Raw genomic sequence first — 26,776 nt, forward strand, 5'->3', positions numbered from 1 at the left:
AATACCTCATCTCATCTTTTATACTACGTACAAGTAACTATTTTCAAGAAGATTTTATAATAGTATTGATCGTTAAAGTTTTTTGTTATAAAAATTTTCTTTTCTCTAGTAAAGTATAACTAAGTAATCTTTATCTCTCATTTATTTATATAATCAACTTTAATCTCGATACGTTCAAAAATATTATAACGTATAATGTAGATGTTTCACATTTTCACATTTTGTTAATGAAAATTAATATATCGATATTTTAGGAACTTTAATTATTTTATATTTTAATTATAATTATTTTACATTTTTTCGAATAACTTATTTGGAAAATTCATTCCTTTTAAACGATCAAATTTCGATAAAATATGAAAAAAATCTACATTATCTATACATATATATAAATATATTAATTATAAAATATACTCTACATAAATGAAATATATATTACGCATATTAAACATTTTTCAAATTAAAATTTAGTTCTTAAAAATATTGTACAATTTATCACAATTCAAATATATAATATATTAAGCAAATTGTATTATGCAATATTTTTCATTTAATTTAAAATTTGTGGAAATTTCTATGAAATTTTGTTAGTTAATATTTAATTATCCTGTAGCAGATTATTGTTATTTAATAATTAAACGAATTTTCTGGAAAACTGGAACATTTAATTTTATAATTGTAACAAAATATAATGTCACATAATATGTATATAATGATATTTATAGTAACATTTGTTTTACAAAAACGTTTCATAAAATACAATCGTTTCGAATCAATCATTTAATGCTACACACGATATACGTATACTGCTAACGAATATATTGCACAATTAATAAATTGAATAAATAAGTTTCACCAACTCTGTCACATCGATTTTTCATTAAAAAACACACATATAAATCTCTTATCTATCATTAAATGCGTCATCTTTTTCATTCACGGAAAATAAATTAGCTACCATAACTAAATTTTAGCTGTCCATATATTACACATGGAATTTAGTTATCATGTCTAAATTTTAGCTATGACAGCTAATATTTTTAGCTATAACATTCTCCGTTAAATATTTAATTAAACAATTAAAAAATTGGGCTCGTGTGGATTTAAAATCAACTAATTAATAATAGGCCAAACGAGCTAAATTGTTTAAGATGTTAAATAATTTAGCTCATTAAACAATAATAAATAAATGTATACGTTTATTTATTTGTTCTAACATTATACAATCTATGGTTTAACAACAAATTATTTAACATCCTAAGCAATTTAGCTCGTTAAGTTGGCCTGTTATTAATTAGTTGATTCTCCGTCAAACTATGGCTAAAAAATATTAGTTATCTAAAATTTGGGCATAATAACTAAATTTCAGGTTGCAATATCTGGACAACTAAAATTTAGCTATGGTAGATAATTATTTTTTTCCATGCAATAGTTATGTCTAAAAATAAACTCATAATTATTTATTTAGCTCGTTAAGTTGGCCTGTTATTAATTAGTTGATTCTCCGTTAAACTATGGCTAAAAAATATTAGTTATCTAAAATTTGGGCATAATAACTAAATTTCAGGTTGCAATATCTGGACAACTAAAATTTAGCTATGGTAGCTAATTCTTTTTTTCCATGCAATAGTTATGTCTAAAAATAATCTCTAAATTATTAATAATAACCGAGGCATATCTCGGCCCATGATGGACATGCCATTGTATCGTTTATTAATACGCGCGACAGAACAATGGCGTGGCATCCGAGCCAGGCATCTAATTAGGGATACGCTGTTGGACGCACGCATGGTTCATTAGGTCACCGAGTCGTTATACCGACGCTAACGAATGCCGTATTCCATAGCTATGGGAACCGAATTCGACGTCGCAGCGCGTCCTTATTCAACCCATTCGTTCGTTACGATGCGTATGTATCCGGAAAATATGCAAACTCCCGCAGCGTGTCGTCGTTGTTGCGCCACGGGTCGCATTTGCATACGCGTTTCGCGAACGACTTGTTCGCGAAAGTCTACGACGATCCACGCGGGTAACATTTTCCGTCTGGAAACGAACGAACGAGCGACCCGAGACGGAGACTCAACTCATGAGACAGCCTGATTACTTATATATAGAGATTTACGTGTTACGGCTCCCTTAAACTGAATCAGTGAGGAAAATGTCTCTGATTAAAATCGTGACTAGATTTCATCGAAATTCAATAAGCAGTTCACTGATTTTTTTAATGAGGACACATTCACATCTTATTTTTGATTATAATAAAAATTGATTTTAAAATAAAATAAAATTTTGATTATAATAAAATTTCAGGGAGAAAAATAATAGCACACAGATTTTATTTGAGAGAGTGATGATTCGATATTTTTGTCGCTCAAATCAAAGTAAAAACCGCCGATGTTGTTTTTGTAATAAAATGGAAGGATCGCGTAAAATATATTCACTATGGAATTATTGTGTGCCTCTGATAACGTTATTTTCACGCATTGATGATTTAATGTTCATCCATTTGCGGTAAAAGATTGAAGCACAACAATGGAGATTAATTAAAGATTGGATTTGGACGCTAACTCACGTAGGTTGTTTATTACAAACGCGTTCTTTGTTTGCAAATAAAACCTCGGTTTTTGTTGTTTAACAACTGTCCCGTATAATTAGTGAGTGTATTTGATAAAGAATAGTTACACGCGCGCTTGCTCGCATTGTTTTCAAAAGTTAAAATTTCCCGCAAATTCTTTTTGACGATTCGCTAGACTGTGGAACAAAACAAACTTCAAGTAAAATGACTCGTCAGCGAAACAACCAACAGGAAATACACATTTCGTAGGGTGATGATAATTGGAAAGCGGCGGTAGGTTTGCCCATTAATTTTGCTCTGTCTGGAAAGTTGAAATCCAGTGATTAACTGGGGACCTAGCATACATGAAAACGTGACATACATGGTGAGTGTGCTGTGAAAAATTTCATCTTTTTGATATAAAGTTCGCACTACATATGAAATATTGAATGCTAAGAAAGTAATCTACGTCAAAAAATTACAAGTATAGATCTTTTAGGAAAAATTTAAAATAATTAAGTATCTACTTAAAGAAAAATCACAAAATGTGAAAGTTGAAAAAAGATAATTGTTATACGGATTACAAATAAAAATAAAATAAAAATAAAAAAAGAAGCAAATTTATATATAATATAATAGAATAATATTAAAAATTTTTAGAGATTAAAAATATCTATAAAAGCTACGAAGATGAACAATTTAATATAATTGTAAAATCGAAGAGATAACTATAATATTTGTATAATGTGAAAAAAAATTGATGGAGAGATGAAAATAATTCTCTTCTGATGCGAAAACGTAGATTGCACGAGATGATAGGTCTACAGTAATTTCGCGCAGACGACAAATTGGGCATTCAAAAAAATTGGTGAGTCGCAGGAGAGAGTTTGCACGATTGAAGAGTGAAAGGGACAGGGAACTTCGCGCGATCTGTCCTCTCTTTTTTTCTTTCGTTAGTATCTGAATACGAAATCCTCTTACGAACGCGGCGACGTCCCGACTAATGGTACGCCATTAGTTGAAACTGGAAGTACTTTATTACGTCAGATCTTTTCTACAAACGTCAAGACGTCAGACAGAAAATAACCTGACGTACATACATCAGAGACAAATAATGTTGATTATATGAAATAATGCTAATTAGAATCAACGAAAGAATATGACAGTTTATAGTTTGACGTATATCTGCGTTTAATATACGTGTCAATGTCAAATTAAAAGATTAACAAACAAGTAATAGATTCATTAAATGTTTTTAATTAATAATATTATTTAAATTATCAATGGTGTTGCTATATACGTAATTACCAGTAATCTTGTTGTATTTTTAGACTTATAAAAATAAAACAAAAAATTAAAAGAGAAAGGAAACAATGGACCGTTGTCTGCAAATTTAAAATTATTATTAATTACTTATAATTTTATAACGTTACACTATATAATATTAAATATATATAAGAAAAAGATTAATAACGATATTATTAAGCACATTATTTAATAAATCAATATTGTTTATCTTTTAATTTTACTTTTACATTTGTCAAACACGGATACATCAAACTACAAACCGTCAGTCATATTCTTCCGCTGATTTAAAACAGCATTTTTGAATAATAATCAATAGTCATAATGAATAAACATTTAGAGATGAAGTATGTGCGTCGGATATGTCATGATACAAATTCATGTGAAAAAACTTATATCAATATTTCTTAAGACTTATCTAGTTATTATAGTCACAGACAGCACTAAAGAAAGAATTGCCCTTTCGTAGGAGACGATTTGTCGAATTTTTGCACCACGCTTCCTTTTTTTCCTGTCTCAGACACTCGTTTGTCAAGTTGTTGACAGAGCGTGGCGCTCTATATTTTTACGTTAAAATAGATGTCACTATGTACTGTCAGGATATATCAAACGTTTTGTGATGTTACACGTCACAATTCTATACTAAAGAGATATTGCTTTTATTTCAATATTTTAAAGTAAAAAATGTTTTCTAACAAAATATATACACACAACACAAATATTTTCTCCTAAAACATTTTTCATTAATTTATTACATTACTCTTTGCATATATTATACATATATACATTGTTTGATTAAAAATTAATTAAAACTAACAAAATATTATGATTATGAAAACATCATCGAGAATTAATATTTTCAATATAAAAAATCTCATTAATTTCTTTCTCCCTATATATTTTTCTGCCTCTAAAAGATTTCAAAAGATACACAATTTGAAACAATATATATATAAAAAATTCGCGATAAAAGTATTATACTTCTTAAAAAATTTACATACAAAAATCTTCGAAATTGAAGTTAATTTGAAACGCGATACGAGTTTTTTCTGCCTCTGTTGCATTCGAAATGATTTGCTTAGACTTCGTTACATCTCGCGTGCGCTACCGCGGGATTAAAAAGGTGAATACATCGTACATACGCAGTCTCCTCTGCAGGATTAAAAGTGGATCACGAATTCTACTTGACCAGCAGGAGCTACCACAGGAGAGAGCGCAGTCGTGCATGGTGCATTCGGATGCCGCGATGCGAGAAGCGCATTCGGCATCCGCGTCTCTCGCGGATGCACGTCGACGGCACTCGAGAACATCCGATTCTCCGAGTAGTAGTAACGTTGCAGATTGTAGTACAATAATCATGAAATGTACGCCCTTGTGAATCCACACGCCACTTCCGCCTCTGTTTATTAACCTAATTTCGCTGCGATGTATAGCAAGTGTGGAAAATATCCGTCGGATATCAATGGTTCAATCTATCATCGCGTATATATTCTCAAGCTTTCGGTCTCACCGGCGCTGATGAAAATGCATCCATCCCGAAATAAAGAAGCAAATATACGCGCCGATATTATCTCGATCTGCGGTTACGTGTGTGTGCTGGTTAATAAAATATTCGTTTCTCCAAAATCGGATAATTCCTAAAATGTAAAACGACGTATCGCTAATAAATTTATCTCCACTTTTAGACTCGATATTGTATAAATGTATTTAGGTCAATTTTGAGATACCTTATCAGAATGTCCAGTAGACTCGATGAAAAAAATTCCCTGACCTTTTCAGATTTTCCAGAAGACCAGAAATTAATTTTTTTCCTGATTTTTTAGTATTATTTTTTCCAAATGTGTAACTTGCATATATCTATATGATAAATCAATTAAATGTTAAATCATGAAATCGTCGAGATATTTTTATCAGCAAATTGAAAAGGTTCGAAAGTTAAAAAAATAAAAATTTAAATCAATTATACAATCTGCATTATGTACGATAATCGAGAGAGAAATAATCATATTACCATATAAACTATATAAATAATCACCTTTTTTATTTATATCAAATTTTTTAGTTTTGTCTCTATCAAACACATTGAAATAAAATAACACGTGCTGGGAGTCGAGGAAAAGTTCACATTTTTTAAATAAAAAATTGCAAATTATTGAGACAAATGTAAAATAATGTAAAATAATCCAAATGAATAGTAAAATTTCCTGACTTTTCCCTGACAATTCCAGATTTATAAAATTCCCTGACAATGCCTGGTTTTCCAGATTTCCCTGACCGCTAGACACCCTGATTATTAGCTATATATAGCTAATAAAGTGTCTCACAAAACTGAATCAAATTTTAAATTAAATTAATAATTATAAATTAAAATATATATATATATATATATATATATATATGTATATACATGTATATTATGGATTTTATAAACGGGAAAAATTAATAATTCAACTGAGATGAAATGCAACCCTTGCAAATTGATCAATTCGCGCAAATATAATCCCTGCATTAATACACTGGCGAGTCGGGTTATAATTAGAACTAGAAATGGCGAGCGTATTCGCTAAGGGAAATGCAAATAACGTATTTCCCATGTGTAAAGGGAGCCTGAGCCAATAATCTTCTGTACGTAATCTGCTTAGGCCGCAGGCGGATACGTTTTCGGAAAATTTCAATTTGCCGTTCAGCATCTCGCGCGCGATGCATGTGTGAAAAGTCAGCGATTTAAATTTAAAGGAATCTCTGCAGGATTCGCGCTAGCATTATCCGAAGTCTTTTTGATCGTGACAATAATGCCCGAATTGTATATCGCGCGAAGAAAACAACTTTTTGCTTTTTTTTTTTTTTTTGCAGAAATTTCGAAGCGCTTCAATTATGAACGAAATCTTGTTTGTAAAAGTCGTACATCTATAACGCGGAGTCAAGAGCATTTGCGGAGCAGCACACGAAAGTTTAACGATTTAAGAGACAACGCAACCCACTTTGTCGTTCTTTTTCCTCTTGAAAAAAAATAAATAAAAGGAAAGAAATAACCGCGCGAGAGAGGAGATAGAAAAACACAGTACACTTGTCTTTTTCATTTCACGACCGAGAAAACGGACTCTAACAAATCATTCCGGAAATAATTTCGCAAACTAAGAACATTGCGAACTCGCGGAACATTCTTTTTGCATGGCTTAAAGCCTATGCGTCATACATAAAAGATTTATGCAAATATCCAATCAAGGCCAGATATTCTAATGTTCGAATCTCATCAAATGCAATATCTTGTTGAATGATATTTATTTCACATATTAGTTAATTGTAAAATTAATGTCTTATGTATATCGTTATTTGATAATTTTTCGAATTTCTAATTTCTTGCAAATTAATAAATCAAAATAAGTATTCATATCTGAGCACAAATAAATTTTACTTTTAATAGTAATGTTTTTATGTGATAACATTTGTTAAAATGATAAAGGAAAAACTAGTAGAATATATTCAACGATATCAAAGATTATCATGGACATAACAAAGATATAAATAAATGTGCTATGTGTGTGTGTATATATATGTGAAAGAGATATGCAGTATCATTTTAATTGTAACTGCGTGTATAGTTACATAAGGATTAGTATAAAAGCATGTATCATATGGCGACAAATTTAATAGTAAGAGAGTTCTTCATACGAGAGTATTCGGAAATTCAGACGGGATTATATAATAGCTATTGTTCATTGTGAATTGGTAAGTGAATAAGTAAATATAAAATATCTGTAATGTTATGTGATTTCTAATATCTCTTAATCTCTGTTCCTCTTATTTCTACTTTTATCACTATTTATGCTTTTTTATATATATACTTTTTTCTTTTTTTAATGCTATAAAGTTCTAATCCATTTTCTTTCCTTCTTACAAAGTTTGTGAACAAATTGTATAGTGAAAAAATAATACAAAATCACCTAATCTGTAACAATGCTCAAGCTCGTATGGAAACAAACACAATGATAACTTATTAAATATTACGAAGCCATGTGAAACGAGCAATAAAAAATTATTATAAAACTTGGAAAAATTTTAATTTAAAAAACCAATTACAAACGTTTCGAACTATACTTAGTCTTCTTCAGTGCGCAATAAAACAATAATAATAAATAAAAAAATATAAAAATAAATAAAAATTCTATAATAAAAAGTCGAATTATTTTAATTCGATTTCTGCTTCTAATTGGAACTTTTCGTGTTAAACTATTTTTAATAATTTCAATTTATTGTTAATGTATTTCGCCTTTTAATTTTGACTTAATTATCTAATTTATTTTGACTTTGTATTGCGACTTTTTATTAGAATTTTTATTTATTTTTATATTTTTTTATTTATTATTATCGTTTTATTGCGCACTGAAGAAGACTAAGTATAGTTCGAAACGTTTGTAATTGGTTTTTTAAATTAAAATAATTTTTTATTGCTCGTTTTATAAGGCCTCGTAATATTTAATAAGTTATCATTGAAATTGTATAGTGTTCTAAAATTTGAAAAGTATTAAGTTTTAATTGAAAATACAATTTGAAATTTAAATATATTCAGTAAAAATTCAATTAAAATATAAAGTAATGAAAACATTAATACGTCAAATAATGTTATTCTTCTTTTTTATTCAAACATTTGATTCAAGTAAAACTTATAGTAAAGCAATCAATGCGAAACTCACGCAAAAGCGTCATATATGGATTTTAAAGATACTAAATTCTATATATTTATTTGACAAACGTTACTGTTCTTTTATTTGTTAGCATTATTATTTAAAAAATGTATTTATATAATAATTTATATTGTTTTGCAATTTAAAAAAATATTTATAAAATGTACTCCTATATATGACATAATTTTTCTCGTTTTATTGTTAGTACGCACACACATTGTATATGCAAACACAAAAAATTAAAATATAAAAAGGGTGATTATTTGATTTCGTCCGTCATAATGCACATTAATCTTATGCATGATGTGCTATCAATTCTACATAAATACATATGTCGATATACATATCTCGTTGCGTGCATCACCTAATGCTTATACTAATTATATATGCAATGTATGCTAATAAGCGTAATAAGCTCGTCGTATTTTAATGTCGAAGGGCGCTAAAGATTAAGGTCATATCCCAAGAATTTCAATACGAAACGAATCGCTGATTTTAATTGGAGGCAAAACATCTTGTTTTGATTTGGCAGAAAGATAATATTCGCGTTATGCGCGGATTATCGCAAGATAATATAATGAAATCGGAAACGCGATCGAGTCACAACATGTGAAAACATAAATGTAAAGTTACGGGGATGCAGATAAATATTTTGTAATCGTTGAACATATCGCAAAACGCAAAATGATGCAACTTGCTTTTACTCTTTTCACTGTATCACCAGAGTCCAATAATATGCGTATTGATATCACGTATTGATATCACGTATTGATATTTAAATATATAATATACATTTAATATATATATATATATATATATATATATATATAATTGCTAAAATAAAAATTATATATAATTTTCTGCGAATATATATAGTACTGCTACAATTAAACTAAAAGAAGAACGTTTACTCGAGTCTGTAAGATAAAGCATGATATAATTTAATCACAATTCAACGAAATGGCAAACATGTTTATAAATCAGACACTTGTTCTATATCAATCGCGAATTAAAAATAAATATTCTTTAATATGTCATCCATACAAACACACACAAAAGGATATTTGAGAAACAACGCGATTACGCGAACTTATACTTATACTTTTCTTTTAGAATGAGAACATGTGTTTTCCAACAAATCTAATTTCACGGTTTCTCTCTCCTTCTTTTTCTACGGAACGAAAGTCAATCACGTAAGCATGCCGGTACGGAAAATGAAAAAAGAGCGTCTGCCGCAAGCGTATTCGAACAACGTTATCGAAGTGTCGACGTCATTCAATTTAATAGAGTGCTTCTCGTCTCTCTCGCTCGCTCGCTAGATTGTACAATTTATTCTACGCCAACCGTCGTGCAAACAAAACGGGGCGAGCTATTGCTGAGTAAGCGAAGACGAATCGATTTGGGCGACGTCAAACGCTTGACAGAAGGGAATCGCACCTCGTTCAAACATTCGATAGTATGCTAATTACAGTTCTCGTGTCCGCATTAATCCCAATGTTTCGCAAATTCGTGCTTTGTGAAAGCGCGGCGGTAAAAAAGCATTACACGTCAAATTCATTCCATAACGTGATATATTTTGAAACAAATCCTTAGTTCGTATGCATGGGCATTCGTAGAATTTTTTTTCAGAGCATGATTAATTTTGTTTGTTTCTTATTTTTTGTTTTTTTTTTTTGTAATATTTAGTATTATTTTTGTTATATATTAAATATGCAAATAAAATTTTTTTTTAATGATTCCAAGAGGTATGTATGTGTAATTATTGTTTTAAGATTAAAAAAAAAATTCGCGAAACAAGAATTATTGCTCAGCACTTTATCCCGCCAGCACATCTCCGATATTAATTCTCTCGTCGCTTCTCTTGCCTTTATGCGAACATTTCGTTGTAAAAATGATAAATTCCTCGAATTAATTCTCGGCTCTAGCATACCGTTAACTTTCCGTATTTTACGCTCATTGCGCTAAACAAGAATGGGACTTAAATCACAGATATTACGTGGAAGCGACACTCTTGAAAGAAATCAGCGGCGGAAGCTGAAAGCCCTTAATACTTTCCCAATTGAATCTTCTTTTCCGCGAACGTAACTCACTACCGAACTTAATTAGCGGTCGAGCAATATCCTTCATCTCGATTTCAAATCTCCTAGAAGAGTATCTTCGGAAAGGAATACGTAATAATGCATCTTTCTTCATCTTTCGATCGCAAAAGTTATCTTAACCATTCGTAATTACATTATTTGATAGATCGAAAACGGATTGTCTGCAGATAACGAATGGAACCGATCATCCAGTTCTAAGGCGATTTATGCTACCTTGATTAACTTGAAAGTAAGATTTCGACAGACAAAATTGATGCTTGATCTTTATTTTACTTACTTCACTTTATGATTATACATATATTTTTGTTTCATGATAAAAAAATGTAATTTAAATATACGTAATAAATAATTGAATGTATAAATATATGATAAATAATATATAAAAAGTGTAAAAACACACTTAATATATATTAATATACTTAATCTATTTAATATTGTATATTTGAAAATTAAACAAAATTGTAAAGTTATTATAAATGCAAAAATAAAAGTTGCATAGTCAGAATTTAGAATATATGTATAAAGTGATAGTCATTGGATATATACATTTTTTAGAACCAGAGCTCATATAAATTTATTCATTTTGTATATATGACACTTGTATTAAAACTTTATATTTTCCGAGTATAAATTCATCCTGACATTCATTCGCTTAGTTTATCAAGTTAAAAAAGCTCATATATAAAATGTACTTGTGTAAATTTTTCTACACAAAAAATACAAAATATTCAGAGAACTTTACATTCTAAAATAAATAGGTATTGCAATAATTCGTTCTTTGTTTTTATTATGTCATCCTTTTATATTTCTACCCTTCTACAACTATCTATGTCATCGTAGTTACATCCTAAAGGCATTAAAAAAATGAGTAAACAATATCATATTTCAAGTATAATCTGCAAAATGATGTCATTAAAAATAACGAAAACGTTAACAAAGAAGTGTGTCTACACATACATACATATATATATATATACTATACGTTACACTTTACGTTTTAATTTTCCATACTCTAAGAGTCTGCTTAAAAAGAAACCAAATACGACTAAAGAAAGGCAAAACGAGAAGAAACATTAAAGCGAGACATTAGCGTTATGATGCCTCCTCAAAAGTCATAAATCAAGATATTGGATTTTCCATTACGAGCTCTGCGTGTGCTCTTTCTTTTCCTTCGCAATCACAAAATTATTTGCACGAAAAACACTCGCTCTTATATATAATATAAAAAAAATTAAATTTTTCAATCTAAAGATTGTTCAAGATATTCAATTATTAAACCAAAAATTAAAATAAATAAAAATAAGAATGAAGAAAAAATTATGATTTTTTTTATATAAAAAAATATATAAATTAATGGAATTAATATAGTAATTTTAATATCAAAAATTAAAAAAATTAATCTAATAATAAAAGATTGAATTCTAAATGGAATTCGAGAATTTGATAAAGAATCAAAACCACATTCAAAAGGGGATGTTTTTTCTCGATTTTTAAAAGATTTAATTGAAATTAAGAAATTTAATAATATAATTAGAAATAATAATACATATAAAAAAGAAAAAAAAAGTTCAAATTATTTATATTAATTTTAAATTAAATTTTTTAATTGGAAATTAAAGGTAATAAATTTATACTATATAAATGCCCGCCGATCGAGCAACGAGAGCAACTGTGACGTAGTGTGGCCGATATACTCTCGCGATCTCATGATCCTTATGTGCCGGAAGCGGCCTATCAGTCGAGCAATGATAACGTCAACGGACACGCAGGTCAACGCAGCACTGACACGAGCGAGCTCTACGAACTGTGACGCCTTCGCTCCGAAGAGACCAAAAGTCCTTAGTCTTTAGTGACGGTCTCGCTATCGACATCGACAGTACCATAGTTCCATTTACACCTGGAGCCCTTCGAGAGAGTCCATCAGCTTCCGGGGTCACGCCGGGATCGCGCCTGCGTAACTTCGTATTAAAGGGGATAGATCCGTGTCGGATATATCGACGACGTAAATACGCGCGTCCGGATTGACGTGTCCTCTTTCTGGGAAAACCAACTGGATATCAATTCCGCGATACCGTCCTTCTGATCGATCGTCGTTTCAAAAATGATACCGTGGGTATGACGTAGCGCGACCAGTCCAGCACGATTTTCGCGGCGCAATTCCGCCCAGGTATATAGATGCGACGCACGGATATTACTATTAAATGGAGAAGCAGTGAGTGATTACTCCGTTGAATGGTGTAGCGGAAGCTCGGTTCGCGCGCGCGCGTTGATTTTCTAGATCGAGTTTGCGGTCGCGTATAGATGGATATCGCGCGATGAGAGGTGTTTATCGGAAAAATAAATCGATATGGGATCGTGAGCTGCGACTATAATGATGGCGTATTCGTTCCACGGGATCGGGATTAGTTGTGGTTCGAGGTTCGCTCACGATACCATCGCGTCGGGAGAGTGATTTCGATAACGTCGCGTCGCTGCGTGCATGTGAAGTGATTAAATCGATTCGATTTCTTGTTGCGAGAGATGCGACGAAACGTTCGCTTTACGGGCTGAGGAATTTCTCAAGGACAAAACGCGAACTGTGTCTACATATACGTTCGTTTGAACGTATACTTGTTGCGCAACGAGAATAAAAATGTGAGAGTGTTGAATAAAATAAAATAAAAAATTCGCGCATTTTTGCGACCAGCCGATCGATTGAACTGTCATAAATGCAGTGACATCGAAAGCGATGCCTAGTGATCACGCGAACGCACGTCATCACTCCATTTTACGTCTTCCGTTGAGTGTATTACGAGCTAGAAGAAAATACGACATCCGCCGCATGGCTCGGTATGTGCAAATTGATAGAACAATTTTGCGTATTACGTCGTATATATATATATATATATATATATATATATATATATATATATATATATAAAATTGACTAAAAATATAATCGTCATTTCTCAGCAAATTTTTAATTCTTAATAGAATTCTAAATATCTTTGTGGTTGGACTTAAAATAAAATTCTTTGTCAAGTAAAAATTAATTACAAAATAAAACGTGAAGATTTATACTAATTAATAGAATCGCAATTTACATATTTTAATCGCGATAAAATAATTTTGTCATTAACTCTGGAGTTTAAATTCTGAATGCAAAGAAATTTGATTTGTCGGAAAATACATTCTTCTTAATATTCTATATACATTTTTGAGAGTTTGCAGGAAAATGTAACGTGAAGAGTAACTTTTTAACGCGCCGAATCTCTACAGATTTTATTACTACAGTATTTTAACAGTGTTGTAACATTAATAGAAAATTTAATGCCCGTAGTTGTTAATATCCATGTGTAAAAGTTTTGCGCAGTTACCGTATTTGACGATGAGTTCATCATTATGCAAGTATACGGACATTTTCGTTGTACCACGATCGGATTAGTATTCGCATATATTATTATTGCGTTGTCAGGCTTAAAATGTGTTATTCTGTGCTAACAATAATTCCGATAAATTTCCGATTATCTGCACAAACTACATAATGATTAACTCAACATTAAGGTACCATTTCATGTGCAGCATACCATTTCTGTCGCAGTAGTTTGTTGCTATTGGTGAAGTTCAATCGAACGAACAGCAAAGGCAGCAAAGCAGAAGAACACGCAACTAGTTGATTCTAATAATAATTATTATTATATTAATTAAATAATGAATTTTTAAAAATAAAATAGATTAGTAATAAAAATATAAAATCAAAAATTGTACTCTTTTAACTTTGAAATAATAAAAAAAGGCACTTTTAAATAGAAGGTAACATTGTCCTATTTTAGTAACGATTTTACGCCATGCTGGCATATATATTTTTCGCATATATTAATAAATAAATAATTTTTAGAAAAAGATAATACATACGTACATTTTTTATACCTTATTACTTCCACAATGATTAAAAAAAAAAAATACACTAGAAATATAATTCTCTTAAAATACTGCTGTTAAAAATTAAAGTCAACTCTGTATAAACCAGATGCTACATTTTCCCTCTTTTAGCCCTTATTAGCAGAATGTTATTTGATAACGCGCGATGTATATTCAGGTATTAACTTTCCCCTGTTCTCGATAAATTAGATTCTCCCTGTCATGTTTCCTCTACCTCCTTTCCATAAACGAGGGGAACTTATTGAGCTTTCGTTTGCTTGCAGACTCGGTGTACTGATACACCGTGGCAGAGCGAACAATGGATATGAGAAGAGCAGAGGCTAAGTAGCTAAGGCTGCAGGTACAGGAACGGAGACGGCGCGAGGGAAAGATTGGAGTAACGAGGCGCGACAGAAAGCGCGAGTGAACGCGAGGGAGACCGAACAGAGAGGAAAGGCTCGGCTATTGTGACAAAGTCACGTGGGGAGACAAGTGTGGAGTCGTACGAAAAATGAGGGAGCACGGTCTGCGAGATGTGTGGCGGCTGGTGTGGTTGCTCTGTCTCGTTCTAGCGACGGGTCTGGCCCAAATATCCCAGGTCTGTCCGAACCACAACGACATCACGCCCTGTTACTGCAGCATGAAGAAATCCGGCCTGGACATTGTGTGCGAGATCACCGACATGCAACATATCAGCAAGGCCATGTCCTTGCTCAAGAGTAGACCGAACCTCGTGATATTCTATCTTAGGCTTAGGCACAACAACCTGCCCAAGTTGCAGGGATACGTGTTTCTTGGGCTCGACATACGCCACCTCACTATCCACAATAGTAGCCTCGCGGTGCTCGAGGAATCCTCCCTTAGTTCTTTGGGTAGGTGTGTTTTGTTTTATTATATTATATTATTTTATTATATTAATCATTTATTATATTTATTTTATTATATTAATCATTTATTCAGCGACGAAGGTAAGAATATTAATTAGAGAGTAGAAATACGAGATGTGTATTGAGACGCGAGTTGTTTGATCTCTTTACAGAAAGAAAAGTTTTGAATATATAAAATAGAAAGCTACACAAGTTATATTTTAATGGAATGAAATCGTAATTTTGTTAATTAAAATACAAAAGTAAATAAAATTCAAAATAAAATATCTTTAAACCTAATTAATGATCGTGACTAACGTGAATTAATCGCATTTGCATTTTCTTATTTAATTTCCAAATATAATGAATTATGAATAGTTTAATAATCATTTTAGCATAATATAACAATTTTTATACAGTTTTATACAGTTACTGCGCAACAAGCTCAATTCTAAATGTTTGAGCATTTAAATTGTTAACTTTAAAAATTTTATTAAATTAATTATAAAATTTAATTATAATTTTCTAAATAATTCAATTCATATATGTTATATGTAAATATTCTTTAAAATCATATTCAAAATACCTTCGTAATAAAAAAAAAAGTAATTCCTTAATTAAATGTGCCTGCATATCAACAAAATATTCAATACCGCAATTTCGAGGCATGTCGCTGCCAACATGGAGTGATGAAAAAAGCTCCGTGGTACACACTTCGTGTAACATAACTTTTTTTTACAGCGCAGAACAGCAGCTATCCTCTGGCGTCAAAAGAATTTCAAAGATTTAAGATCAGTTTTTTTTTTTTTTATATATATTAAAGCCAACATGGAGGCACTCAGGCTCTCACGCGAGGCCCGCGTTAAAGTCGACTGCAAATTTAATCCCGCCTTTAAATTTCTTACCTAGCTCTGGGACTCAATAAACCGCCAGTACCGCGTTTGCGGCCATGCAGATTCGGAATAAATTACTGTAAGGGACTGGAAAATACGTTCTTTTTACACCTGCCGTATAGTCGAGATACGTAAAGATAACTGCATCGCGTGGCCACAGCATACGGAGATCCTTAATGAGAATGCAGCGCTGCAAGGCATCTCTGCGCGACATCGCTCGGCCGCATTAAGACAAAAGTGCATTAAATATATGGGGCTCTGACTTTGTATTCCGAGTTTCACCGCGAGTTAACTGTTTTATAAAACAGAAAGGATATTCGAAAAAGTCTTCATATCATTAGTCAGCGCCAATGTTCTCGCAAAAAGAGAAAAAAAAACATTTACTAATTTTCGCGAAGTAATCTTGCTAAATTATTTTCGTTCTTGCGTATATCTGTAAACTACAAATATTTTTCTCTTTGAAATAAAAAAATTATAAATTGCAGACTAACTATGTTTTTGTATATCAGTATTTTTTCGAAATTATTTACAACAATGCCACAATTTGAAATTTATATCAGATAAGATTAAGTAAAAAAGATATATATCCTAAATTTGAATGATTAAATATGAGAATGCTTTGAAAACAATGAAATTGAAATTTATACAATTAACTACAAATGCAAACGCAAACGCAAAATATTGAATAATTCACTTCCTTACAGGAACGGAATTGACACAGCTGGATCTTTCCCAAAATTCGCTAACTAGCGTCCCAACTGTCGCGTTACGAGATCTTCACCATCTTCTGATTTTGAATTTAAATCGTAACAAAATCACAGCCATTCACAACAAGGCTTTTGAAGGTCTCGATACACTTGAAATCCTAACGCTTTACGAAAACAAGATATCTAGTATAGAGCCAGATGCATTCAAAGGACTTGATAAGTAAGTTTTTCTGCTGACAATAACATTGCAAAAGAATCAAAGAACTCTTTTGTTCAATAAAGTAAAAAAATTTTAATTATATTTACTTAATTAATAGTTAATAAAATAATTCATTGAATTCAAAATAAAGGGCTAATATTTCAGTCTCTAATTATTTATTAGAAAATAAAAACTATTTTAAATCTAAAAATGTTTCTAGCCGGAGACTCAAGAGGCTTAATTTAGGTGGAAACGAACTTACGAGGATCCCAACTCAAGCTTTAAATTCGTTAGATTTGTTAAAGAAATTAGAATTGCAAGAAAATCGTATATCAACCGTAGAAGAAGGTGATTTCGAAGGTAAAGTCGATAACTTCTGCAAGATTCTATTCTATAAGATTTTTTTTTTAATGCATCTATGTATGCGACTTATTTCGAAACGTACGTAATATCTTAAACACACGTGTAATACATTTTTAAAACCAATTCAGCTTCCCTCTGATCCCTTTTTTGCGCAACAATTTTAATTTTCAATAATAATTTTTTTAAATTAAATAATAATTTTTTTAAATCTATTATACACTTGTAAATGAAACAACTTTAATTAAACGTGTGTGGGCATTTCATACAATTAAAATGAAATGGACTCATCGATAAACGTTTTGCCCTTTCAGGATTGAAAGCACTCGATTCATTAGGATTGGCGCACAATCACCTTCGCGAAGTCCCGGCGCGTGTATTCTCCCACTTGACGCAATTAAACTCTTTGGAACTTGACGGAAATCAAATTACTCACGTGGATCCCAATGCATTCATCGGTCTAGAAGGTAATTGTAATTATAATTTAAATAGCTATTTAATCTATTAACCACAGATGTAACAGAGGATTAAAAATGTTTATATTGTCGTAATGTTGTTTAAGTTTTTAATTAAATAAAACAGTAAAGAATTCAACAAACAGTTTGATATATATAATAAATTATTGCAAAAAAGATCTCTATTACATGTAAAAAAAAAATATATATATAACTGACGTCATATTTTATTTATATTTATCAAACAGTTTAAATTGTATACGTATATACACAACATGTCTCGATAAAAGTGTTTCGATACTCGATTTCAATACGGTCGCGGAATTTGCGACGGTCTTATGTTTACTTTACCATAAAATTCTCGCGGTCTTTGCAGATCACGTTCTACTTTATTTATCGTTTCAGACGTCGCAACTGCTTAGCATTTAAATTTACTGCATGCCACGACTGCTCGCCGGCGATGCAATCGGTTCCCTTTGGGTGTAGATATATAAACGAGCAAACGACACTTTACAAACAACCCTTCATCTTGCTACATCCTATAAACGTGAATTCGAATATCAAGATAGTATTTCGACAAAGCCATATTCCACGCGAGCGAACAGTATTGACATTTTCGACGATTCAGTCGAGCAACATATTGCCAGCTTTACGATCAATAGGACAAATTATTTGATTGGAACTTTATTATATAAACAAATTTTATAAATTGAATATTATTTAAATGAATTCTATAAATATCTCCTTTATATTTGATATACCGAAATATTATATTCCCATCAAAAATATCGTATCATCATATATTTTTATCTTTTAAAATTTTTTTATAAAAGATTCAAATCACGTAATAAATATCATTTTATTCACATTAGAATATTTGATATTTGGGACACGCATACACATACACACATTTTAAATCATATATGTATATATATATTACAAAAAATTAATATAATTTTTTTGTGTTTAATTTTTTAAATACTCATTAAAAAGTAGAAACAATTTTTTTACTTAGAACTTTTCAATCACGTATTATTTCGTTATGACGACAGATCCAATTAGAGCTTTTGATTAAAGTACTTGATTCATACTTCCGTAAATTTTTCTCAATTGATTATATATTTGCTGTTACGGGTATAGCTTGATTTGATTATAACTACAATCGAAAGAAGTTCGTTTGAGCGTGTCGCAACTCTCGAAGATTATTATTGATGTTTCTCACGTAACGAAGCTATCTCTGCGAATCAGATTGCTGTCTCACTCATTCTAATATCTATGTTTCATACTCTTGCACAACTGCGTTTTAATTACATTATTCATTTTACATCAAACGAGAGAATCTATTAATTCTTTCACAAAGAAGCTAATAAATAAGGGAGTTAATGCGAAATTTTGAAATGATCAATCTTATACGTATATTTCTTCGAATATATTTTTTAATATATTCTCGTAATCTTCATTCCAGAAAATTTGCAATATTTACGATTGGGAGATAATAATTTGCATTCAGTACCGAGTGACGCTTTACGACGTTTACATCGCTTACGCCACCTTGATTTGCGGGCAAATAACATCACTGTACTTCCGGAGGACGCTTTCACGGGCTACGGAGATTCCATCACTTTCCTTAATCTACAGAAAAATATGTAATATCTTTTTCTTCCACGTAGAATTTAGGTCACATTTAAATCAATTAATTATATCCATTAGAAATTCATTTCTTGCGCAGTTTGATATAATAATCCATAATTTCTTAGCATGAATATAAAAAGAAAAGTTTTCTATGACGTAGATATAAAAAGTGCATTCTGCATCGTAATCTCTTTTCAGGATTAAAACTCTTCCGCCCTTGCTATTCGAGAATCTTAATTCGCTGGAAACTTTGAATTTGCAAAACAACAAGCTCCCACATATCTCAGAAGAAGTCACAGAAAGTATCGTTGACACTCTACGTCACATCGATATAACAGGTAATATTATGTGTTTCTTTTACTATCAATAAATAATACAAGTTCTATGCGAGACGATGGAAGAAAGTAATCATTGAATAATCTAAAATCGCAGGTTCATTTCTGCTTCCTTGAAAAATTGTTTTTAGCAAAATTGCGTCTTATCAAACTCATCAAATTTAGTTTCGAGCGTTGAAAGCTTCACATTTACATTTCGCGCGCAGCTTTATTCATTTTATTTCCTTTCCTTTCCGTTTCTCTTTCACACAGATAATCCTCTGATTTGCGACTGCGACCTGCGATGGTACTCTACGTGGCTCGCAAATCTACGCGACAAGGACGACGAGATGATGTCGAAGAAGCGAACGGTCTGCACGATGGTTTCGGAACATCGCGAGTACTCCGTGCAAAACATTCCGCTCGAAAGGATGGGTTGCGCAGGCAAAAATGCCGGTAAATACTCGTCGTCGACCGGATGTAAAGTGTACGTCGACGTGACGTTACCGATATTCCTTCTCGTCACCGCTTTGGTATAAGTCCGAGGTGCAGGATGACTTCTCGCGATTGCAATACCACTTCGACTTTTCGTTTCGAGACGGTTTTAACGGGATTACGATTTAGCAATTAACGTTTGCATTAAGCGCCGCTAAATAGATATCGCCACGAATCATGATGGGTTTCCTTTATTCGTCAGAATTTTCATCTTTCCTTTTCGAGGTAATCGTGACGCGATAGCGGAGACGTGTCACGATTCCGCGATGAACATAGTCTTGTCGTAGACGTAGAACCTTTTGTAGAGAGACTAAAGTGTGAAACCTTATCATCATACGCGCAATAATTTAATATATACTCATAATGAGATGTGGCCTGTCATCAAAAAAAAAAAAAATAAAAATGACATAAGCGAGCCTCGACGCGAAAAGTTGACAGATCGACACGATCGATTGGATCGTAGGAGATTTTAATCGGAGTCGAATTAAAGCGAGAAAAGTATTACGTCACGGCTCTCGACGTGACGGGAATGATTGATTCCTTCGGAAAAGCGCTTTTTTATTTTCCTCGAGGGGCACGCGAAGACAGACGTCTGTTTCGTTGTGCGAGATGATATATTGAGCATATATATATATATATATATATATAAATATATATATATATATATATATAAATATATATATATATATATATAAATATATATATATATATATATATATATATATATATATGTAGCAGATCGCGCGTTTTGCTTCTTTTTTGTTGCAAACACGCGTCCATGCGATCGCGATCACGCATGGACAATCATATATTATATATGGTAACCGCGACAATCGACCTTTCTTGAGAACTGAGTACTTTAAATTCCTTCGAAATATTTGCCGGGCATTTCCGCAATATATTTTTCCCTATCCGGATCGCCGGAAGATTCTTCGTCGGTTCGATCCGATTTAATCGCCAGTACACGCGCCATTATTATTTATCCCGCGAAAGTCAGTTTGCCGAAACATTTGGATTTCAATCGAGTCGATAGATGTATATCTAAATTTCTCCTCCGTACTATTTCTAAATTACTTCCGAAAGCTGCAAGATGAATTAATTTTAATGTTTAATGCTTTAGCGTACGCAACAAAAAGCAGACGGAGATTTATTCGTTGGAAAAACTAACTCGATGAAACCCGCGGAATAACAATTCGCGAAAGTACAATAACCATGTTAAAAAAAAAAAAAAAAAAAAAACAAATAAATAAATAAATAACCGTTGCGATAATTTCAGATCGCAATATGTATCACGAGCAATCCTTTTCCAATTGTCGAAATGATAATCACAAATGCTGCACGGCTAGACTTTTTAAACGTAAATGACGAGCGGAGTGTAGGAGATTAAACGTGCTCTGTACGGCGGATTTATTTCTGATAATATCACTGTTATTTATAGCGCACTCAGATGCTTTACGATCGAATCGCGCCCATCGCAGTTGCACGGTAAAATACGATAAAATACGCGGCCTCACCGCTGCTCGATATATAATTTGTCAGATCTCTATCGCGAAAACAATATGCAACAGAGTAGTATACCTATACACACTACATAGCAATGTGACATATGTCACTTCACCTTCGCGCGCGACTCGATAGTACAGGATCCGAGCGATCGCGCTAAGATCGAACGTCGATCGCGAGTGCGATCGACACGTGGACCGAAGAATTCTCGCCCGCCAGGTACGCGCGAGGTTTCTTCACCGGAACGTTACATATCAGCATCGTTGCCAATTATTTCGTGGTTATCTGTTATTAAATCTCGCGGCGCGAGGCGTAGTATACTCACTAGCGGATTCGAGTGGCCGGAAATCGGTCGCCCCTATAGGCAGGATACTCCGGCCCACTCGTCGTATACATATCAATACGTTCCTGTTGAACAATATAGTTCGGTGTTGCAAATAGTCGGCGTTCTCCATAATGCTCGCGTGCTCCGTATGTCACGATCTTTTCGCAGGCTTACTAGGTTTATTCTTTTTTTTTTATGTTATTCAATAATTTTATAATTATTCGAACGGATATAATATAAATTAAAAAATAGGTTCGATTTTTTTGCTTAATCTACTTTAATATATATGAATAGTTGATTAAAATTAATATTAATTATAGCGCATTAATTATGATGTGATCAGAAAACGAAATGTGTGTTAATTAGATATTGTGGGAGGATTGAACGAAAATAATAATGACGAAGAAAAAGTATTCGTGTAACGTGCGTTTTTGGAATGTCTCTACGCGGTAGTCGCAAACATTTTAAGATCGCCCCGATACTTACTTAATTCGATTCGCAAAGACTCGATCGGGCGCGCGCGAGGAATGAGATAATGACTGTACTGATGACACGTAATACTCCCAACGATGCTCTCAGCAGGAAACCGACACTTGTCAAAGTGTGGAGCACAAACGCGGTTATTCAAACGCCTCGTTGCGTTTGAGTCGTTACGACTCGGTTACTTTGCTATACGTTTGCGCTAAAATTGCATCTTGCAAAAGGAGGCATCGCATGCAACGCGCACGTGATTTTGCGAGACGAACAATCACGAGGCGCGCGTAATTCCTTGTGTATAAAATATATTTTTCTTCTGTATATTTTTAAATAATAATTAATTTATGCTTATATATTCGGAAAGATATCGTGACATACGGAAATATAAACTATATGCATGTTTTTCGCTTGGAAAAATGTTCGGCGAATGCATCCTACGATGCATCCAGTAACGAACACTTTTCTCAGAGAAGACATATCGAGCAGGGAAACCGATGCGTAGAAAAACGCTGTAGAGTTCATAGGGACGTAGTGCTGATCACAGTGCTAACGCGGAAAGTAATATGTGTTTTGCTATTCGATACATATAATAAGGATAAGGTAGAATTAAGCCTAAGGCATTATTGTAAGAAGCCACGTGGCGAAATACTAAGGACATCTGTATGCGTTATATTGGCGCGTCTAGCCGAGCTTTTCGAAAGAGAATTTCAGAGAATATTTTAATCCTTGACTTCATACTTTATAACACAACTCGATTGCAATAACATTTCGTTATAAATATTTCTTTTTCATAAAATGTCAGGATTTTTGTAATTCGATAAATGTATTATTTCGATGATCCAGTAAAAAGAACTTGTATACGTACAAAAATAAAATATTAAGATCTCATACAGGTGATAATTTAAAGGAAAAAAATTTTCTTAGCGCTTTTAATTCCAATGATGATAGCATGTGAAATGCTGTATTTATCTCGTTTATATATCGCGTTAATTTTACTCGTAACAGTTAGGTTCATGTAACAAGGTCATCTTACATCAACTCTCCGGAAGAAATAGTGTGAGTGATTCAATGCGATATCTAATTTGCGAAAATATATTTAGAAAATAAAAGCTTCTCTTTCGAATGCGCAGGCAGGAACGCGTGACGATATCACATACACACGTACACATATCATTTATACGCCCAATCTACTTGTAAGATAAACTGATTAATTAAGTCGATTTAAGGCTTGACGAAGCTATAACGACTAAAGATCGTATACATATCGTGAACGTACGAGATTTAAGAGAATTTATTTGTTAACATATACATATATACATATATGTACGTTATATATAATATATATATTATTATGCATTATTACGATCATAAAAGATATATATTATATACCTATATCTCTTATATATACATATACGCACTAGATGTTTTTTCTAAAAAGTTATATCAATAACAACAATATAAAACCGCCGGGCATATACTGACGTTGAAAAAAATTTATTTCCATATATATATATTCTGAATATACGCAATATTTTTTCTCTAAATAAAAAAATATTTATATGATTATATACTGCTATATTAAAATTTAAGCAAGTGAAAATAAAAAATTAAAGATACGCCAAATGCGATCCTCTGCAGGCCCTACATTTAGCTTAGGATCCGTACGAGGCATATCTACTATCCATATTTCCCACTTTTTTTATATTTTTATAACTGCATACGAATAATTCACGGGCATATATTATTTTAAAAGATATACAATTATGATTATAAAAAAGGGAAAAGAGACGGCAGTGTGTGAACGGCAGCAAGTTACAAAAAAAAAGTTGATAGACACGAAAGTAAATTAGCAAAGTAGCATAATATATTATATCTGAGTCGGAAGTTTGGCACATATACTCTCTTTTACTTTTTATAGTGGATAAAGAATGCATTTAAAATAATTAATGAGAAAATCTCTTTCGGATCATTTATCTGTAATCAATTATTCCCTGTTCGATATTTTCTTTATATATATATATATATATATATATATATATATATATTTTTGTATTTCTCCTATTTCTAAATTTAATTTTTTTTGCTACTAAATTAATAGAACAAAAGCGTCGTGGCAATTGTATCTTCAGTCCCGAATCCCTTTAATAACACAATTAATTCGCCGAAAAACTTCCGGCTTAAGGCGCGTTAGGATATATCTCTAGGCAACTTTTAGAGCGAAAACGGGAACGTCCAGTTCGCGTGACTGTCGAATCCTTTCGCTGCTGAATATTACGCTGGTGTACACGTTGTTAAAATAATTACCGTATACACAAGAATGCTGTATTTGCGTAACGCACTTACAATTGTCTATCACGCTCTATATATCTTATCAAATAATTGCGCAAAATCAAGAGGCGAAAAATATCACTCTTACAAATCCAGACAGTTCGCGAGCGGCCAGTGCTGCAAAGTGACAGCTCGCCCCACGTGCTTGTCCAGCGCGGTTGCAGCATCGAAAGGATCGCAGACGTCGTCGGACACCGAGCCCGCAGAACCATATCGAGACATATCGATGAGAGACGGCGCTAGCCTCGTCGGGCGCGCCGTTTATTATTACTAATTATTATAAGCGGATATTTTTGTACAGCGTCTTACAATGTGGTCGGATCGTTGCCGGCACGCCCGACGGGTGCACCCGGCCCCTCTATTTACTTCATTTAATAGCGCGTGATACCCTGAAGAGACGCGTATATTGTATGTGCGCGCAGAAAGACGATAATACCACACACGTACACACAAATATATATATATATATATATATATATATATGTGTATGTATGTATGTGCGCGTGTGTGTGCGTCAATGGGACGTGTAAACGAAATTATCGACAGTCCCACCCACGCGTAAGAACGATAAACGGAGCTTAACTAACTATCGATCGAAGGATAATATCTTTGTAACCTCGGTGCTCGCTCACACGTCGCTTCTTCGCACGACTCGAGAAACCTCGTATCTGTGTTAACACGTACTCAATACGCATGTACACACGACATTACACGAACACAACACGTTTTAATCTTACGGAGCATTCCATCCCCTCTTTCTCACTGTCTTCTATTTAAATAAAGGAAAAAAAAACAAAGAAAAAAAAGTGATCGTAATACTCTTACGTATATAAGAAGTAAAGTCCGTGTGAAATTAGACGTATAAAGAAAGATTAGTTCTCTCTCTTGTCAATCAATGTATACATGCAACAACTACATCTCTCGGCGTAAATGCTCTTAGGTGAAGATATACGTATTACTCTATCGTATATAAAACACAATACCTAAACGAACACACGCATACAAGACTAAATCACGCCTAATGTTATATCGATGTTACATGATATACTATATGACACACACGTACACAAACTTCGTCTGTATATGTCTATACATAATGTTACATATATATATTGTCATGATATGATAACTATTGCGTGATTTATGTATTATGAAGCATTTTTCCCCTATTGACCCGCGACTCGGGCGTCTACTCAAATTCTAATGTCTATATGTCATTGTTTATTATATCGTTAATGATTATTACGTGTATATGTGAAACTTTCAAATGAATAAAAAATGACATAAGCAAACGCTTATTCGTTATCACCTGTACCTTTTACTTTTACTTTGTTATTTGTTATCACCGGTGCCTTTTACTTTGTTAAATTATTGTATGAAAAAATCACGTTCTAATAAAATTAATAAAAATATTTTTTTTTTCTATTATTAACATCAATATTTTATTAATAATCTCTAATTATATGTTTTATATATATATTTTGATGTTTGATATTTTTAATGACATAACAGTACTTATATATTGATGTGTAAGCGTGCGATCATTATTATTTTTCAGGATGTATTGTACGTGTCGCGTTGTCACGTTATTGTCGAGTGCGTCTTGTCGTTTTGTCCTCGGGTTTGATTATTTGTATTTATTATACCGTGTGCGACAGTGAGAGAAAGCGATCGGCTTA

General features: G+C 32.4%; 1 protein-coding gene across 5 annotated transcripts in view; it reads left to right on the forward strand.

The window, feature by feature from the left end:
* Nucleotides 1-26,389, forward strand: part of LOC114933902 (uncharacterized) — a 113,506-nt gene extending 87,117 nt beyond the window's left edge. For 2 of the 5 annotated variants that reach the window (XM_029306485.2, XM_029306483.2), the window contains 7 exons: nucleotides 14,828-15,415; nucleotides 17,007-17,229; nucleotides 17,429-17,568; nucleotides 17,883-18,035; nucleotides 19,489-19,669; nucleotides 19,854-19,993; nucleotides 20,243-26,389. In XM_029306485.2, the coding sequence (XP_029162318.1) occupies nucleotides 15,055-15,415; nucleotides 17,007-17,229; nucleotides 17,429-17,568; nucleotides 17,883-18,035; nucleotides 19,489-19,669; nucleotides 19,854-19,993; nucleotides 20,243-20,508 (1,464 nt within the window). In that variant the 5' untranslated portion in view covers nucleotides 14,828-15,054 and the 3' untranslated portion in view covers nucleotides 20,509-26,389. Of the gene's footprint in view, nucleotides 1-7,521; nucleotides 7,589-10,788; nucleotides 10,873-12,382; nucleotides 13,473-14,827; nucleotides 15,416-17,006; nucleotides 17,230-17,428; nucleotides 17,569-17,882; nucleotides 18,036-19,488; nucleotides 19,670-19,853; nucleotides 19,994-20,242 lie in introns of those variants that run through there. The other 3 variants (XM_029306482.2, XM_029306486.2, XM_029306484.2) reach the window with 3 other exon arrangements.
* Nucleotides 26,390-26,776: the final 387 nt, after the last annotated feature.

Source organism: Nylanderia fulva, unplaced genomic scaffold, assembly GCF_048542155.1.
Source record: "Nylanderia fulva isolate GAGA-0341 unplaced genomic scaffold, ASM4854215v1 Scaffold31, whole genome shotgun sequence".
NCBI lineage: Eukaryota > Metazoa > Arthropoda > Insecta > Hymenoptera > Formicidae > Nylanderia > Nylanderia fulva.